At 41.5% G+C, this 17,486-nt stretch overlaps 1 protein-coding gene across 1 annotated transcript; it reads right to left on the bottom strand.

Moving 5' to 3' along the window:
* Nucleotides 1-1,425: 1,425 nt before the first annotated feature.
* On the bottom strand, nt 1,426-9,527 carry LOC123498403. The gene is made up of 12 exons (XM_045245510.1): nt 9,276-9,527; nt 8,229-8,984; nt 7,711-7,931; nt 6,486-6,580; nt 5,910-6,076; nt 5,138-5,260; nt 4,706-4,838; nt 4,458-4,548; nt 4,201-4,258; nt 3,859-3,978; nt 2,797-3,076; nt 1,426-2,444 (listed from the first exon to the last, which is right to left on the bottom strand). The coding sequence occupies exons 1-12, from the start codon at nt 9,525-9,527 to the stop codon at nt 2,338-2,340; spliced, it is 2,403 nt and encodes an 800-aa protein (XP_045101445.1). The 3' UTR covers nt 1,426-2,337.
* Between the last annotated feature and the right edge of the window lie 7,959 nt (nt 9,528-17,486).

Genomic DNA, 17,486 nt, shown 5'->3' with positions numbered 1-17,486 from the left:
AGAGAGACGGAGAATACACTTAAAATACAGATAGAAAACACACATATTAACTGTTCAACCACTAAACACGAGTCAGCCACCAAATCAAACACCAGTTCTCTCTTACACAATTACTCAAAAGGTACAAGCGAGAGAAGGAGACATGTGCAGGCTTACTTCTAGCATGGAACGGTCGTCAGGTGATCAGGTGGTCAGGTGGTCAGCCATGTACCTTCATCAGCACGCTTCGGTCACGTGTGCAGCCAGAACATCAAGAGTGACGGTGTTGTAGGGGGCAGGTAGAGAAGGAGTAGGATGTGGAGGAGGATGAAGATGTGGGGGGAGCAGGAGTGGGCAGTGTTACGTTAGTAGAGAAGGAGGGGAAAGACTGGTCATTAATTAAGGGACATGAAGGTTGCTAGGGGGGAGTCAGTCGTAATGGAGAGAGGGGATCATTATCATTATCATATTCTTTTCTATGAGAGCCTTAGTAATGGTTTGTAGCTTTTGAATAATAGTTTAGGTTAGAGAACATTTGTAGCCTTTCAAAATATGAGGCTAGGGTGATGATGATCTTAAACAGGGTCTAGTGGAAGTCATTGGGGTTTCCATGAGTGTTTTTTGTGATTATATCGTATCATTATCCTTATCTTCATTATTATCATTATAATGATCTTCAGAGTACGTGATTTTACTGTAGGACCAGAAAATCCTTCTGACTGTTACAAAATCAGAGTGTAGATCCAAATATTAATCCTCACTGGCTGAACACTTTCATTAATGAGAAGTTTTCACCATAATTATCAACATAGTGTTTTAGTCACTCCCTTTTAGCACTATTCTCTCGAGTGTTTGTTTACCGAGAAAAATCAAGTTAACCTCTTTCTTCATCTTGTGAGGCTCAGTACCCATGTAAATATTTGATAATATCCTGAATGTCAGCAAAAGACGGGTGCAGTATAGATAATTGCCTTCTTTCTCTACCAATTCTTAACATGTTGATTCGTCGTTCACTTGTTGGGGTGACGAAAACATGCCTAAGAATTATTTCATACACAGAAGGAACAACAGTCACATTTTTGGAGGTGAGAGATACAAAGAGGCTGCTCAAATCCTCAAAGTCGCAGTTTTGTTAAAGATTGCTATGTTATTTATCTTACATGATTATATTCATTGGTAACCATATATCACTCGAATCTGTTCGTAGTCACCGCGTCCCGTAAGGTAGCTCTAGTTCCAGTGTCAGGTGTGAAGACAGGTTAGCAGAGTTCTGGGGCTGGCGGACCCACGTCACCTGGACTGACAAGATTCAAAAGGAGGAAGGAGAGGAAACAGGATTAATCATATAGAGCAAGTATTAATTCCAGTCAGGTCGTCTTCACCTTGAACAAGCTGTGCCGTACAACCATCACAGCGTCTCTTATGCAAATTCTTCCTCAGGGAAAGTATACAGTTATGAATGTAATTATGAAAATATTAAACTGAACAATATGACGCAGAATGAATAAAATGAAGGACGCCATAACTCTTAAGCTTCCATTCACATACGCTATAAGAAACCACAGCGGTGTTAACATTTCCTTGATGTTTGCCTTATTATAAAAGAAAACCTAAAGTCTATATAGGGAATCAGATTTCGCGAGGAGGAAACAGATGGAAAATGATTTGCAAGAAACTATATTTGATACTGAATTAACAGTCTTAACACGTATATGATAAGTTCCACGTATGTTATTTTCTGTCATGAGGCCTCCTAGGCAATTGTCCTCGTCGCGTACTTGCTGGAGGACTACACAATCTGTACATCCTCAAACCCATCCTGGCAACTCATCTAATATGATAACCATTACTCTACATCCCGTTACTTTCCTCAATACCAAGGACTTTAACAGACATAATACGTTTATTTATCCTCAACTATAATAATTTCCTGAGCAAATTGTGCAGTAGTGCTTATGAATACAAGTATATAGGTGACAATGATAACAAATCTAAGGGCACTTTTGGAATCAGGCTCACTGCTTCGCCGACACAACCTCACCTCATCCTCTTTATTTACTTCACTGCTGTTTATAGTATAGGGAAAGAAACAGATGAGAAGCTTAAGCAGTGACAGGAGTGAAAGGAAAGAGGGAGAAAAGAACGTGGGAGGAAAAGTAGGGAGAAAACGGGGAAAGAAAGACATGGTAACAAACAATTTTGGAGCTCATGTCACAGTAGAGAGCAGACTGTGGTGGTGGTGGTGGTAGTGGTGGTGGTGGTTGTGTTGGTGGTATTAGTAGTGGTGGTGGTGGTGGTGGTGTTGATGGTATTGTTGTTGGTGGTGATGATGGTGGTTGGAGGCAGGAGCTCAGGCACTCACTGATGAAAAGCCCCGTCAAACACATTGGATTTGTAGCTCCTGAAGTTGTTTGGAGTATTATGAGTGTCATGTGTGGACAGTACCTCCAGCAGCCTCTCCAGCCCTGAGGAAGACAAAAGTAACGAGAGCCTGAACACTTTAATAAGAACCTTCCCTCTCTGATTCTTGTTCTAAATCTCCTTATGCGTTGGTCTATTTCATGAACTAAAATGGCTAACTTAATTGGAAATTTTTTACTTTCTTATTTTACTTGTTTTTCACTGATGGCAGACGGGGTAAAGAATGTGAATGATGTATGTATATGTGTCTGTATGTGTGGTGCCTTGTGGGATAACCTGTCTAGCATAAAGATATGATTTATTTTCATATACTTTCTTTCGTCGTTTTTCACTATTTGTGGCATCCTCTTTTGCACTTAATACCAAGTTAGCTGCACTAGTCAGTTCCATCCTTACCGTAAAGATTCCTGAGGTAGTTGAGGTCGGCGACAGTGGTGTTGGTGGTGATGCTGAGGTCAGAGGGTGGCTTGGGCTGAGCTGCAGGAGCGACTGAGGACTTCATTGGTTCTCGCGCAGGAGACTCATGTTGGGGCGGCGAATAGCAACCCAGACAGTAGAGGAACGAGTTGTAGACGAGGCACAGGAGGAACTCAACGAACTCCATGAGAAGGATGATGGAGATGCCGAGGTAGAGGGACAGGGCGCCTCCCAGATCACTCACCAGGTAGTTGATGTACTGAAGGGAATAACAGAATTGAAGGCTCGTCAGTCTTGGATTTGTATTGATTTCATGGCGTGTAATTCGTTTCAGAAGGCGATGGAATGAAACTTTTGCTCTTGTTATAGGAGAAAAAGATTGTCCAGACGTCTATTACAACCCTGATAATGTAAATCCTGCACTTATATGAGTCATTCAACTTTTATAATGGTTAAGAAGAGTATCTGAAATGCTTCTATTATCTCTGCTGTAGCTTAGGAAGATTAGTGCTTGCTGATATGAATTAGAACACTCATCTATGTCTTGAGGTCTGTGGTTACCAAGACACACAGGAATATCAGAATATTGCCTTTGCCGTTATTCACTTTGAACTTAGATTATTTATAACTAATATCAATGCACCAAATATTATGATAGTTTTTATAGGCTTATTTTAAAATTCTACGTATAAATCACAACAGTTCTGAAAGTTTTCATTGAATTACAAGGACGTGATAGTCATAAAATTAGGCTAGTCAGGTCAGGTTAGGTTAGTTTAGGTTGTTAGGTAATTCTAGTTTAAGTTAGATTAGAATAGCTTAAGTTAGATCACGGTTAGATCAGGTTTGGTTAGGTTAGGTTATGTTAAGTTAGTTTAGGTCAGGTCATATTACGTCAAGTTGGGCTATATTAAGGTAAATTAGATCATATTAAGTTATATAACGTTGTTAGATCAGGATCGATTTCAAATTATATTAGGTTAAACTAGCCTAGATTTAGTTTAGGCTATTTTATGTTATGTTAGGTTAGATTCCACTGACCGGGTAATCCGCCTCTTCCTCCACGTAGTCAGCGATGAGGGATTGAAAGAACACATCCAGCACCAGCAGGTTCTCCGTTACCTTGTTGTTATTCATGTTGTAAGTCGTGTGTACCGAGAGCTGAGAGCAAAGAGGTGAGTGAAGTTAGAGGAGGATAAATGTGTGTGTATATGTAAAATGCTTAGGAGCACAAATTTATAGATGACAGTGATGAAAATCTTAGAATCAGGATCACTCTTTCACCAACACAAGCTAATCTTACCCTCTTTTTTTGGTATGTTGAATGATTCTTAGTCTGAAGTCTTAAGTGAGCACTGGACAGAGATTAGATTAGAGAATTACCTTGGAGACTTTTGGTGGCCACGCTGTGCTCGAGACCATCTTCTGGTAAACTGTCTCGCTGCGTGGAAGATGTGTAGTTAATAGAATACTGCTTGGAGGATGTCAGAGAAGGGGATGAGTATGTCACAGGAATAAAGTAGTATAGGTGAATCAGAGAGTGGGTTCACACACACACACACACACACACACACACACACACACACACACACACACACACACACACACACACACACACACACACACACACACACACACACCTGCAGGCGAGGTTACAGTCACACTCGTGGGAACTGAGGAGGTAGGAGGACGTAGAGCTGAGCATCGATTTCTGACAGATGGTGTCTTCGTCTGTAGAGAAACCGCAATTCAACTAAACTATTGTGAAATAAAGAAACACATTCCTTAGTTACATCAACGAATGTTAGAAACCTGAGCGCTAGATGAGGTCAGGGCTGCTCTTATAATATATTGAAAATTTATTGAGATCAAGTGATAATGAACTTACGGTTAGAAGTAAGATTACAGATGTCTATATTCTTGTAAGACTTGTCAGAGTAAATGAAGGATTGCGGGAGGAGAGGATGCACGCAGCCACAGTAGTCTACGAACATCCTCTGCGCACACATATTGAGGCACGTCTGTGGAAGGAAAGCTTCCGTATATGGGCTGTAAGAAACTGAGAACGCATTCTCAAACAATTTAGTGCCTTAGCATGATTACTCGACACAGTTCTCGTGAGAGGTGTTAGAGTTTTGACGTGTGTTCTCGGGATTCAAATGACATTTTGTTAAGGGTTCTGCAGCGTGAGTGAAAAAAAAAAAATCTTTATTGATTTACATACGTTTTATGAAAGTTACTGAAATTTTCAAGTGGAACGAAGACACCAACGAGAACTTGAGTAATCAATTTTGAATAGGAGAGGAGAAAGGTTACTTACTGAATAAGAGTAAATTGTTCCCTGGTCCAGGTTGTCTGTGTTTGAGGGAGGGTGGTAACTTGTCACGTTCCACCTGCTAGTACAGTTGCTGCTCCATGGGGACGTGAGACGCGTGTATTCCACCTGCAGGAGACACAGGTGTTCAAAACTGGTGGTGTGAGATGCATTAATTTGCGCAGAATGTTTTGTTTTATTTTATTTTCGTATCTATGTATTAATTTTGAGCGGAGGAGGAATGACGTAGATGATAATGTGTGTTTTGATCGGCAGGATATGTTAGTGGTGTTCCTTTGCATCGTTGTGACCATCTCGCCATGACTTCCAAACTTTATTTTCTTATCACTTTCCTCTTCACCAGTCGAGTCTTTGAAAGTTTTTGAAAGGCGAAGATTAACTGCATGTATTATTCTGCGCACATGTAATATAAAACCTAATGAAAAGTTACCAAATAACTTCATAATTAGTCCAAAATTTGCAAATCACATAGTTTTCTATCCACGTGATCTTCAAAGTTTACATTCCCACACTCTTCTTATTCTTAACTCATCTGACTGCGTCTAATTTTAGCTCAATTACTTTACAATCTGCGGATCATTTAGTTTCCTATCCTAGTGATCTTCAGTCTCTAAAGTGTTGCATCTCGCTTTGGTTAATACTCTAAGCTCCTCCCAGCCCAGCCTTATCTTGTGTGTTGCGTCTCACCTTGTCTAACATCCTCATACTCTCTCCCAATCTTACCTCGTATTTTGTGCCTCTCTGTCTGGCTTCCTACCTTTCTGATGGCGATGGTGGAGGCCGTGCCGGGGCTAAGATCTGTGGCCTCGTCCTCCATGCTGGGGTGAGTCATGGGGTGGTGGATGGCAACCCGCGCCCCAAGCTTTTCCGTCAGTAGCTCCGGCAGATACGTCTCTTGATGCACGTTGATCAGAAGCGAGAAACCTATTAGAGGAGAGATATCAAGAGAAGTATATGTAAGAAAAGCCAGTCAAGCGGTAGAAAGTCATGGAGTTGCAGTGTTATTGATATCAGTGCATTAATGTTCGCTGGTGCTTGTTGTTGTATGTTAAACCTTTCACTGCGATATGAAACAATGAGCAACATCAGAAGTAATGCGTGAAGTCTTTATAAGCGTCTACAAGAAAACTACTGATGAATAAAAGAATACATTTTGCAATATTTCCATCTACCATCCTCATTATTCAAAAATATGTCTAATCTTCTTCTAAAGCTCCCTAATAACTCAACACTAACGCCCTGATTACTGAGCCTATTCCATTAACCCATCACTGTATTTGAGAACTAATACCTTCATATTTATTTATCATCTAATTTTTCAAGCTCGACTTACTCTGCATCGGTCCGGAGAGTGAGATAGTTTCGCTCCCGTCGTAATTGTAAACGTAGCAGTTGCCGTATATGGGCGAGAAGTATTTTTCAAAGTAGCTGGAAGAATGGAGGAAGGAAATGTTAGGTTTTTAACGTATCCCATTCATTATTACTGCATTGATCACTGAAGTTCTGTGTGTGTGTGTGTGTGTGTGTGTGTGTGTGTGTGTGTGTGTGTGTGTGTGTGTGTGTGTGTGTGTGTGTGTGTGTGTGTGTGTGTGTGTGTGTGTGTGTGTGTGTGTGTGTGTGTGTGTGTGTGTGTATGTGTGTGTGTGTGTGTGTGTGTGTGTGTGTGTGTGTGTAATTCACCTCGGTTGTCTGCTGGTCACCCAGCCAGTCTTCCTCATTACAGAGCGAGCTCAGAGCTCATAGACCGATCTTCGGGTAGGACTGAGACCACATCAACACACAACACACACCGGGAAAGCGAGGCCACAACTCCTCGAGTTACATCCCGTACCTATTTACTGCTAGGTGAACAGGGGCCACACATTAAGAAGCTTGCCCATTTGCCTCGCCGCCTCCGTGACTCGGACCCGGCCCTCTCGATTGTGAGTCAAGCGTGCTAATCACTACACTACGCGGTGTGTGTGTGTGTGTGTGTGTGTGTGTGTGTGTGTGTGTGTGTGTGTGTGTGTGTTTGTATGTGTGTGTATATATGTGTGTGTGTTTGCGTGTATTTGCGTGTGAATATTTGACTGGGAAATTTGGTGGGTACGTGTGTGTGTGTGTGTGTGTGTGTGTGTGTGTGTGTGTGTGTGTGTGTGTGTGTGTGTGTGTGGTATTTACACGTGTTACTTTCTTGCTTTTCCTTCAATTATTACAGTCATCACAAACTTATCCTTGCCTGCCTTTTTCTGTTTACTATTAACTTTATACATTTCAAATCACTATAGCTTTGTGCATTATTTTCAACTCGTAACCTCAAAGGTTTTTTTTTCCATTTAACAAACCCAAGGGCATTATAATTCTTATCAGTGTAGTATTCAGTTCATAAGTTTATAAATCTAACGTCACCCTAACATTATGTCGTTTTTTATTCTTAACTCTTAATCTCAAAATTCTTCACCGTCTAACAAAACCGGGCAATACATACTTTTCTATATATTGAACGTGTAATGTCAATTGTGTTTCACCTGTCAGCGAAACAATCTTGCTTAACTTAACATAACCTGACTTAAGCTGACCTGGAATTGGTGCAGTTGTAACCCATGAATTTGCAGTCGAGGATGAGGTCTTCGAAGGAGTACCCCAGCTGCTTCTTGATGTCGTCGGATAGGCGCATGTATTGAGTTAGGAAGTTGACCTTGTTATTGTATTGCTGCGAGCTTTCCATTCTCTTCTTCGTGTACACTTGAAGATTGCCATCCCCTGTCAGCTTTGACTTTGCTTCCCTCTTCCGGCGAGACTTTGAAGTAAGAAGAAACGGAGTGAGGGATTAATGAAGCTCTAATGGCCAAACTTTACCGAATCCTGACCAATTTCTTAGCGTTTCTAGTTTCAAAGTTGTGCAGAAGAGGGCATTAGCGTACATTATGTTGCAATCCAAGAAACGGCAAGAAGTGATGACAGAAGAAAGAAGAAATAGAAGGGAACAAGAATGAAGAACGAAGATATAAAGAAGGAAGTAAGAAAGTCACATATACAAACAAAAGAGCACATTAGAGAACATAAATAAAGACTAGCACTATCATTTCTAACTTACTGTAACGTCGGGATCCCCTGGAGTCTTAGCTTTGTCTGAAGTGACACTGTCTGTAGCTGAGTCCACTGTGTTCAAGGGTGTGTCGGTGGTAGGAGACAAGTTACTCTCCGTGCCGCCTCTGAGCTCATCGAGACCTGGTGTTGAAGAGATGGAATCGTCACTTGATTTCCTTGAGTCGTCCTGGGAACCTTCTGGTAAATCGTCGAGTGAAAATTGGGCAGAGTCATTGCCTGAGGAAGTCTGCATTGAAGATAGCGATGAATTCCCTTCACTCACTGGCATAGGAGCAGGTGGCTGTCTTGGACACTCGTCTAGGGAATCAGGTAGTTTGTTCAGCTTCAGGCTCTTCAAAACGCCCTCGACATTAAAGAAGTTATTAGTGCAATTATTCCGCTTCCACCAAAAATCATAAGGCTGAGGCGGCAGTGGATTCTCTTCGCACTCTTCACTCCACATTTTGATCATAACCTCGCAGTCCATGCAAGTATCCCCCTTCATCAACGTGACTGGGATTTTGCCAGTGTCCCCGAGGTATTCCAGGTGTTTCTGGTACTCCAGCAGCACCAAGTCACACTTAAGGGTCTTAAAGGCACACTGAGAGATGAGGTAGAGTTGCTCCAAGTCCTTGGAAAGATTGATGTCGTCACTTCGCATTTTTTCGAACATGAGTGACAGAAGTTTGCTGCACTGGATGCTGTTCTGGTTGCAGACAGTGATGGCAGGCAGCATCGTGGAAGCCACGTTCTTCGGCTTCATCTATTAGGAGGAGGAGAAGGATTGAAATTAAAAGGATCAGCAGCAATAAGATGAGGGGAAAAGAAGATGGAGGAGGAGGGACAAAAGGAGGACAAAAATGAAAATAGTTATAAGATTGAGAAGGAAAAAAAGAATGAGGAGAATGACGAGGAGGAGAAAGAGTGTGAAGAAAAAAGGAAGAGAATAAAACAAGAATATACTAATCATATATACTGGAACTGTTGATCCGTTTAAATTTTCTCACAGTACGTTCACTCATGCCTTATTTAGCCAGCCAATTCGTACACACACCTGCGTGCTGTACGGCCTCTGTGAGTAGTTGTTGATGACATTATACACATCGAAAACAGTAGCCGCCAAGCCAGCGAGGAAGAGCAGCACCCAGACGAGTTTCATAACGGGGTGGCGCTGGCGGGAATGGGAGAGACCTGCTAAGGTGGTAGAGTCCCAGAAGTCATGGAGAGTGTTTCGCACCACACTGCAGTACCCGACTTGAGCCTCATCGCCCTCCGCCCCTGCAGACCTTACGACGGTGATTACCATTCTAGCTGCGTGATCCTGTTGAGAGAGTAAACTGAAGATTGGACCGAGGAAATGATAGGAGAGAAGTGATTGGAGAAAAAAAGAATGGGAGGAAAAAAATAGTTTGGGTAAAAAAAGAAAAAAGATGAAGACGAAATGGGAAGAAAGAAGTGGATAGAACAAGAGTTGAGAAATAAAGAAGGGTGTTAAAGACAAGGAGGGATGCGTAAGAAGAGGGAGAAGAATAATGAAGAGGGGGGAAGGCAAGAACAAGCAAATATGATAAAATGGAAGGGTGGTGGGAATAAGGAAAAGCGAGATGGAACATGAAGGAAGAATAAATCGAACAATGAGAGGCTGGGAGAGGAGGAAGAAACAAGAAGGAAGAAAATATTAGGGATTCAGCTACAGGAGGCGACGAAACGGAGGAGGAAGAATAGAAAACGTAATGGAATGCAAAAACAAACGCATTGATCTGAAAAAAAAACACACACTAAAAAATTAACGTTGCTTTCGTGGAATCATTAACTCGAAACAGCGTGCGGGATAATGAAGGCTCTGGTGGTTATTAGTAATTGCTTGGCGGTATAGTGAGAATAAAAGTACGTTAACTCAAGGAATCAATACAGATGAGGGGCGTTGCCTTGTTGGGGACTACCAGGGTAACTTAGTGGGCTTGGTGTTTGAACAGGCTTTCGCTTCAGATGATAGGATGAATGGTGCTCAGGGGGAATGGAGAAGATTAGCCAACGTGAGGTGTGGCAGGTCAAGGTCACAGGTAACATAAATGAACAGTGAAACAGGTAAATATGGTGACGAATATATAATGTGGTGTTTGTACTTAATGACTATATCCACACACACACACACACACACACACACACACACACACACACACACACACACACACACACACACACACACACACACACACACACACACACACACACACACACACACACACACACACACTGTCGTCAAGGTAATGTTATGAGTAAACACGGCAATCTAAACGGCTCAGTGTGTCAGTTCGGTGATGTAAACTGTGATACACGTGACTCGCTGATCCATTCACCTGAGCCACCCACGCGGCCTTACCCACATAATGCTGCTGCTGCTTCAAGTTCATTACCTGTGTGGAATTGAGACTCATTTTCTTCTCTTCGCTAGCTATGTTCTTCTATTTTTCACGAATGGCGTTATCGTTCAAACTTTTTACGTGTTCAGTTTCATTCTTTGTAATTTGTAGCTTTGGACTTTCTACTTTGCATTATCCTTTTTTTTTTTTTTTTGATGAACTATGTGTATTACTGTACCTTTCTCTGGTAAACTCTGGATCTCCCTGCCTGTTTTTTTTAATTTCCATCTTCCTACGACTTGACTTTTCTCTTTAAGAGGGAAGTTTCAAGACACTTGTCCCTGACTTTTGGATAACTCTTATCATCTTTAAGGAACTGGCAATCCAATAGGCCTTTTTTTTAAATTTTTTGTTGCCCTTGGCCAGCTTTTTCATAGAAAAAAACTGAAGAAAAATAGCTCTGGTTAATAATAGTTAACAATTAAATACTATAGCAATAAAGAATGTTCTCTTTAATCTAATTTAACACAATTGTCGTTATTTTTTACCCGCTAATGTGCTTGATTTCTCTCTGTAGTGTCAAAGAAGTAGTCTTTTTCATATCTGAAATTTTGCAATCTGTTCATATAAGTCTTTACTTGAATGCAGGTGATGTAACCCACACGTCTTACTGAATCCAATTTAATCTGCGAGGATGATACGTGATGTCTTTTGACCCATAATCCTCCAGCACAAAAAAAAAAAAAAAAAAAAAATAACACGACATTTCTCTCTCTCTCTCTCTCTCTCTCTCTCTCTCTCTCTCTCTCTCTCTATTCATTCAGAGAAGGGGGAGTGACGGATTGCCTCCCTGACTGGCTCATTGGTGACTCGACGCTCTGTAAACATACCCTTAGTCCAGCCTACCACGTCCCTGCCTCTGCTACCAATACACTCGCGTCGTTAACGTGTGCACCTGCTGCGTGAGTTAATTATGTAGACAGCGACAAAAGTTACCCATTACCCGCCCTACCGACACTACCAGCTGCTATTGATTCCGTCTGAACACAAGAATCACCAGTGAATGATCGCCGCCACTCAGCACCCCATGATAATTCTACGATCGTTTGTGTTTTTAATAAATGTTCAGTTGTGTACGTGCTGCTTATTGCCGGGTAATTTATGTATTTATGACTCGTACAAGTTCTTCGCCGCTCCAGTCAATGATTGACTGCCAGTGTTCGTGTACCTGGGGCACTAAGCGACCATTCAGAGGCGTGATGGTGGACTGGTTGTATGAAATTTATCTCTTATTTGATATTTTTTCTTCGAATTGATGATTTCTTGTGTCCAAAATGCTTACGTATTTAAGGCTTTACTGGAAAATTTTTGTAATTGTAAAAACAACAACAACAACAACAACAACAAAAACAAATGAATAGTTGAACACAATAAAACAGATAAATAAATAAAAAAAACATAGATAAATAAATCTGTTTGAGCAGAAGAGGGTTAAAGCTATTTGATATAATGATGTAGAATTAATATATCTTAGTAATAGTTTAACAAAAGTACAGCAATGTATTGTGACTTTTGACTCCAAGAAGGTAAGAACTTGATAATTTTGATATGTAGGAGCAGTTATGAACTTACACGAACAAGCAACACCACCACCATACCTCAACAACACTTCAACAATAAAGTAGCAATGAATTCTGACTTTTCGATTTTATGTAATGAAGTATTGGATAACCGCGATGTATTTGATAACTGCGATCACTACTAGTCGTGAAACATAAGAAGGAGCAAGTAACACCATTAATATATTCTGACAGTAGTTCGACAAAAGCACATTGACTTTCTGAGTGAAGTTCAGGACTTGTTTATTTGCATCAGTACGAGGAATGATGCACAATGGCTAACAAGTAACAGAGGACTAATGAATTCTCACGAGCCGGCAGGACTCAGAAACGTGGTGCCCCTGGACGCCACGCCAAGCCACCTGCCGTGGGACTAATCCAACCATGAATCGCGTTTTGTTGTGCGTGTGCGAGCCCGTGTCCTGTTTCCGATAACTGGGGCAGTAATCAAGTAACGTAATGAAGTGTGAAATAGGATCTCTTTTTAATTAATTTAAATATTGAAGCCTGATCACCATAAAGGTGTTCATTTTAATGCGTGACGAGGACGAGACAAACAAGAGAGGTTTGGAAAGGTCACTCCAATTAACAGTGCAAATATTGACGTCTTGCAATTGATTGGAAGATGGCGGCTGAAATATAACCCGACGAACACATTTGTTGCTTGTTTGTCTTATGCTCAGTATGTGCGTTGTAAACTCACTTAACAACAATCAACAGTAAGTTCATTAAGAGTGCCAAAGAGTATGTACTGTATCACGTTTATCTTACTAAGACAACACTCGCATGGTCTTTTTTTTTTTTTTTTTTTTTTTAATCTTTTCCCTACGTGGAGTTTTTACTTGTACCTTCTCTCTTCAACCTTCTCGCCTTACCTTCTCTTTTTAATAAGCACACAAACACTACCAAAAACAATGTATCATGCATGTTGAGCTATGGCTACACACTCACACGTCCCTCTTTCCAACTCTAGTTCATTTACTTGTAACCCTTCGCTTCAACCTTTCTAATCTCCTTTCCCTCCTTAATAATCTGATAAACTGTGGCATAGACCGTGTATGAACTATGGGTACACATGCACGGCTCTCTTTCCAACTATAGTCTTCTACACAGACGCTTTTAGTTATGTTTCCCTACTTCAATCCTCTCCTCTTCCCTTTCCTCTTGATCAAATTGGACACACATTCTTAAACGATCCGAGATTCCACAATAACTAGTCTCCAAATGTTATAAATATGGTTATGTGGGTTCTCATAAGTGTTTTTTTCTTCATGAAAATGTGGAGTCTTAATCAAAGTACTACTAGAATCATGGAAACATCCTTGCAGACATTACCAACTTCCGCTAAAATCTTCAGTCGATGTCAAAAGTGGTTGAGTCAAGACTCTAAAAAGTTTAACATCTTCAGTCTTCTCTAACTCGGCTATTTATTACACCTGGCTCTAACTCTTTCAATACCATGACGTGTTTCCATATTCATTGTCCTTACTGTATTTGGCGATTTTGTACAGCTTCAGAAACTTATGCAGGGATTGAAATAATGAAGACTTTGGCCATTAATCTTCTGACCTCCATAAGGCTTTACTAATATAAATAAAATGGTCTAATTGTACTAAAAAATTCAAGGTAATAATGTGTCCCAGTATTGGAGGGGGATTGATCTTTCCACAGGACTCTACATCATGTCGTGCCCGATCGTTGATTACATATTCATCCTTGGATCCGTCTCGCCCACTGTTAGCAAACCCCTCCTCCATATGTTGATGTCACTGAGTCTGTCTTCACTCCTATTATTCTTGCCCTGTAGCGTGGTATCCAGTTGTCAGCGAGTGCAGTAATCACTAAGTTGTGCTAGAAATGGGTTACTGTCTAGTGCTATGTATTTTTTTTCATTAGGTACAGTTTTGCCTTTCCCGTATTTTGAACAAAAACTCGCGGCTTTAAAAGTTTGTGACATTTTAACAGGCAATATTGTCTGTTGTGTCCCGTGGGGTGTCAGGCAAGAGTGCGTGACTAATGACTAAAACATTGTGCCTTTGGAAGGATGAAAACTGAATGAACCTTCTGGAGTTCTGAATATGAAACTCACACACACACACACACACACACACACACACACACACACACACACACACACACACACACACACACACACACACACACACACTACAACTACTACTGCTGCTGCTGCTGCTGCTACTACTACTACTACTACTACTACCACTACTACTACTACTACTGCTACACCACTACTGCTACTACTACTGCTGCTACCACTGCTGCTACTGCTACTGCTACTGCTGCTGCTGCTGCTACTGCTACTGCTGCTACCACCACTGCCACCATCACTGCCACACCACCACCACTGCTGCTGCTGCTGCCACTGCTGCTGCTGCTGCTGCTGCTGCTGCTGCTGCTGCTATTACTACTACTGCACCACCACTATCACTACCACTACCACTACTACTACTACTATTACTACTACTACTACTACTATCGTTACCACTATCCCTACCACCACCACCACTACTACTACTACTACTACTACTACTACTACTACTACTACTACTGTTATTGCTACTAGCTTTACTATTGTTCTTCTGCCATCAGAATAATTAGATATAATAATGAAATGGAACTGATAACGTCAATAACATAATTTAATGTTTCTCGATGAATTATGTTGGCTATGAAACTCATCATCTAGTTTCAATAGTTTAAAACATGACCTCTCTTTTTTTCAGATCCCAATATTTCTGACGCTACAGTTGAATTTATTAATCTACGGAATAAAACATTGGGGGACCATAAGCTGCCAACTCTCGCGACCACTGAGGTGAGACCCAAAATTCTCTTCTGTTTCGCCACATAGATTTCAGTTTATCTAGTCAGTCTTTCCTCTCCCACGGGATTATACAACTATATACTGACTTTCTGTTTCCGTCCTCTCTTACTACCGTGCTCCTCGTCAACCCGCTAAGGCAGGGGTTCTCAATCTGGGGTTCACGAAACCCCAGGGGTTCACAAGAAGATTTCATGGGGTACTTAAATGGCTGATTTTATGATACATCCTCTGCAGAATACCTTTGCCTATTGAGTTAGTGTCAGTCACTAAATTAACATTCTGTTTGATGTCAAATTACTGGGGGTTCGGGTAGATGGTCTTATAACTCGGAGGATTCTTAACGAGAAAAGGTTGAGAACCCCTGATCTATAGTCTAAAGGCCTAAACATTTCCTCCTACATTACCCAGCCTACACCAATGAAAGATGCAAACACCCTAATTGGCAGCGTCCTTATCCAGAAATTGATATAGTATAGAAGAAAATAAAGAAATAATATATAATCTTCGGAAAATAAAAGAACATAAAGTAAAAAAGTTTAAATAACAATTAATTACAGCTACAGACCCAGACAAAATCCAAACCAAAACACATTAGGAAGTGCCGATATCCAGGCTACACTTCCGCCTATCAACTGAACTGAACTGAATACCATGTTCAGGCTAAGGCAAGACAGAGCTTAGGAACACCCTCGGACTATTTCTGTTTCGGCCGCTAATTTTCTTTTTTTTTCTCATAAGGAAAACCGAACAAATATTGCTCTACTCATTTCTTGTGAAGAATTAACCTGTGCAGGAGCGAGGCGAAATGTGTGTTAAGGTTCCGTGCTGTATTTAAGTCTTTATATCATGATGTTAGTCGTATAAACTCAAGTAACTATAAAGAAATACCATGGAAGCTGGGAACAGTGAAAATGTGACAGTTTTGGTTCTCTCCTATTGACATTAATCAAAGTATTATGATTTATTTACAATAGTAATATATTACACTCAGACGGAACACGGGTCTGATGTGTTTGAGATGTGGCATTTTGTTATAGTACATTTCGCACTATATAGCGACTGTTTAGGACCGAAAAACTATAGCTTCAGGTAGTTATACAATAATGTTATCTATCGATTTTCAGTCAAAAGTAGGGAAAAATTACAAATATTGATGCATTTCTTTTATAGTCCTCCTTGCTTCTTGAAAAGGTGCACGAACTTAGAAAAGGTTGAAGAACACTAAACTATACCCTGAAAAAAAAAAAACAGTAAAAATAAGATAAAATGACCAACATCTCTATTATTACGGAGGCTAAGAATAATACCAAGACTAATTAAGTAATTCAGAGATAACGAAACGAACGACGATCACGAGAGCTTCCACGATAACAGTGTGTATGATAAGATGTGATTCCAGATTCCTCGATAGCGCTCCGAGTTTCCAAGATAATAATGCCATTCCAGTTTCCTCGATAGCGATGCGAGTTTCCAAAATAATGATGCCATTCCACGATAAAGATGCCATTCCAGTTTCCACGATAATAATGCGAGTTTCCACGATCAAGATGCAATTCCAGTTTCCACAGTAACGATGCGGGTTTCCACGATGTCGATGCGGTTCCAGTTCTCACGATGCGATTTCACGACACAATATTGAAGTCCACTTGCCTACACAGGTACTGGGACGAACCCTTTCACCCGTAAGGTCCACCCAGACCCTTGAGTGCGAGTAGAGTGACGCTGCCACCTTCCTGCGCCGCAATTGAAGTTCACTTGCCTACACCGGTACTGGGACGAACCCTTTCACCCCGTAAGGGTCCACCCCACACCCTTAGGTGCGAGGAGAGTGGCGCTGCCACCTCACTGCGACGCAATTGAAGTTCACTTGCCTACACAGGTACTGAGACGAACCCTTTCACCCCGTAAGGGTTCACCCCAGACCCTTGAGTGCGAGGAGAGTGACGCTGCCACCTCACTGCGCCTCACACGGGTAGCCATGAGCAATGACCCGCCACACACCACTCCCCAAACACTGTCAGTGAGTCCTTTTCACCCCGTAAAGGACCACTGGTATTGTCAGTGCCTGGTGCATGGCGCACAGCGTGCCCTCGTTCATGGCGAGTTGTTCAGCACGGTGTCATTATAAGCAGAGGTCCCGTACACACCACTCACCACCAGACTCTATGCAAGGAGCCTTTATCACCCCTTTAAAGGCCCCTCACGGCATCATCTGGTGGACGGTAGACACGGCAGACTGCTTAAGGCGACCCCTTGCCTAGTGTGAGGCGCTGCAAGTTGACGACAACCAGTGAGCTTGAAGCCGCAAAGGAAAATGAGTCCACGTTAACAATGGGATTCCACGACAAGTTGTGATTTCATTGTCCACAGTAAAGATGTGTTTGTCGAGGATAACGATCCGTTTATCGAGGCTAACGATGCGGCGATGGCGATGGCGA

This window comes from Portunus trituberculatus, chromosome 48 (genome assembly GCF_017591435.1).
Source record: "Portunus trituberculatus isolate SZX2019 chromosome 48, ASM1759143v1, whole genome shotgun sequence".
Classification (NCBI taxonomy): domain Eukaryota; kingdom Metazoa; phylum Arthropoda; class Malacostraca; order Decapoda; family Portunidae; genus Portunus; species Portunus trituberculatus.
The sequence above is the reverse complement of the archived record's forward strand: the minus strand, read 5'-3'. Positions and strand labels throughout refer to the sequence as shown.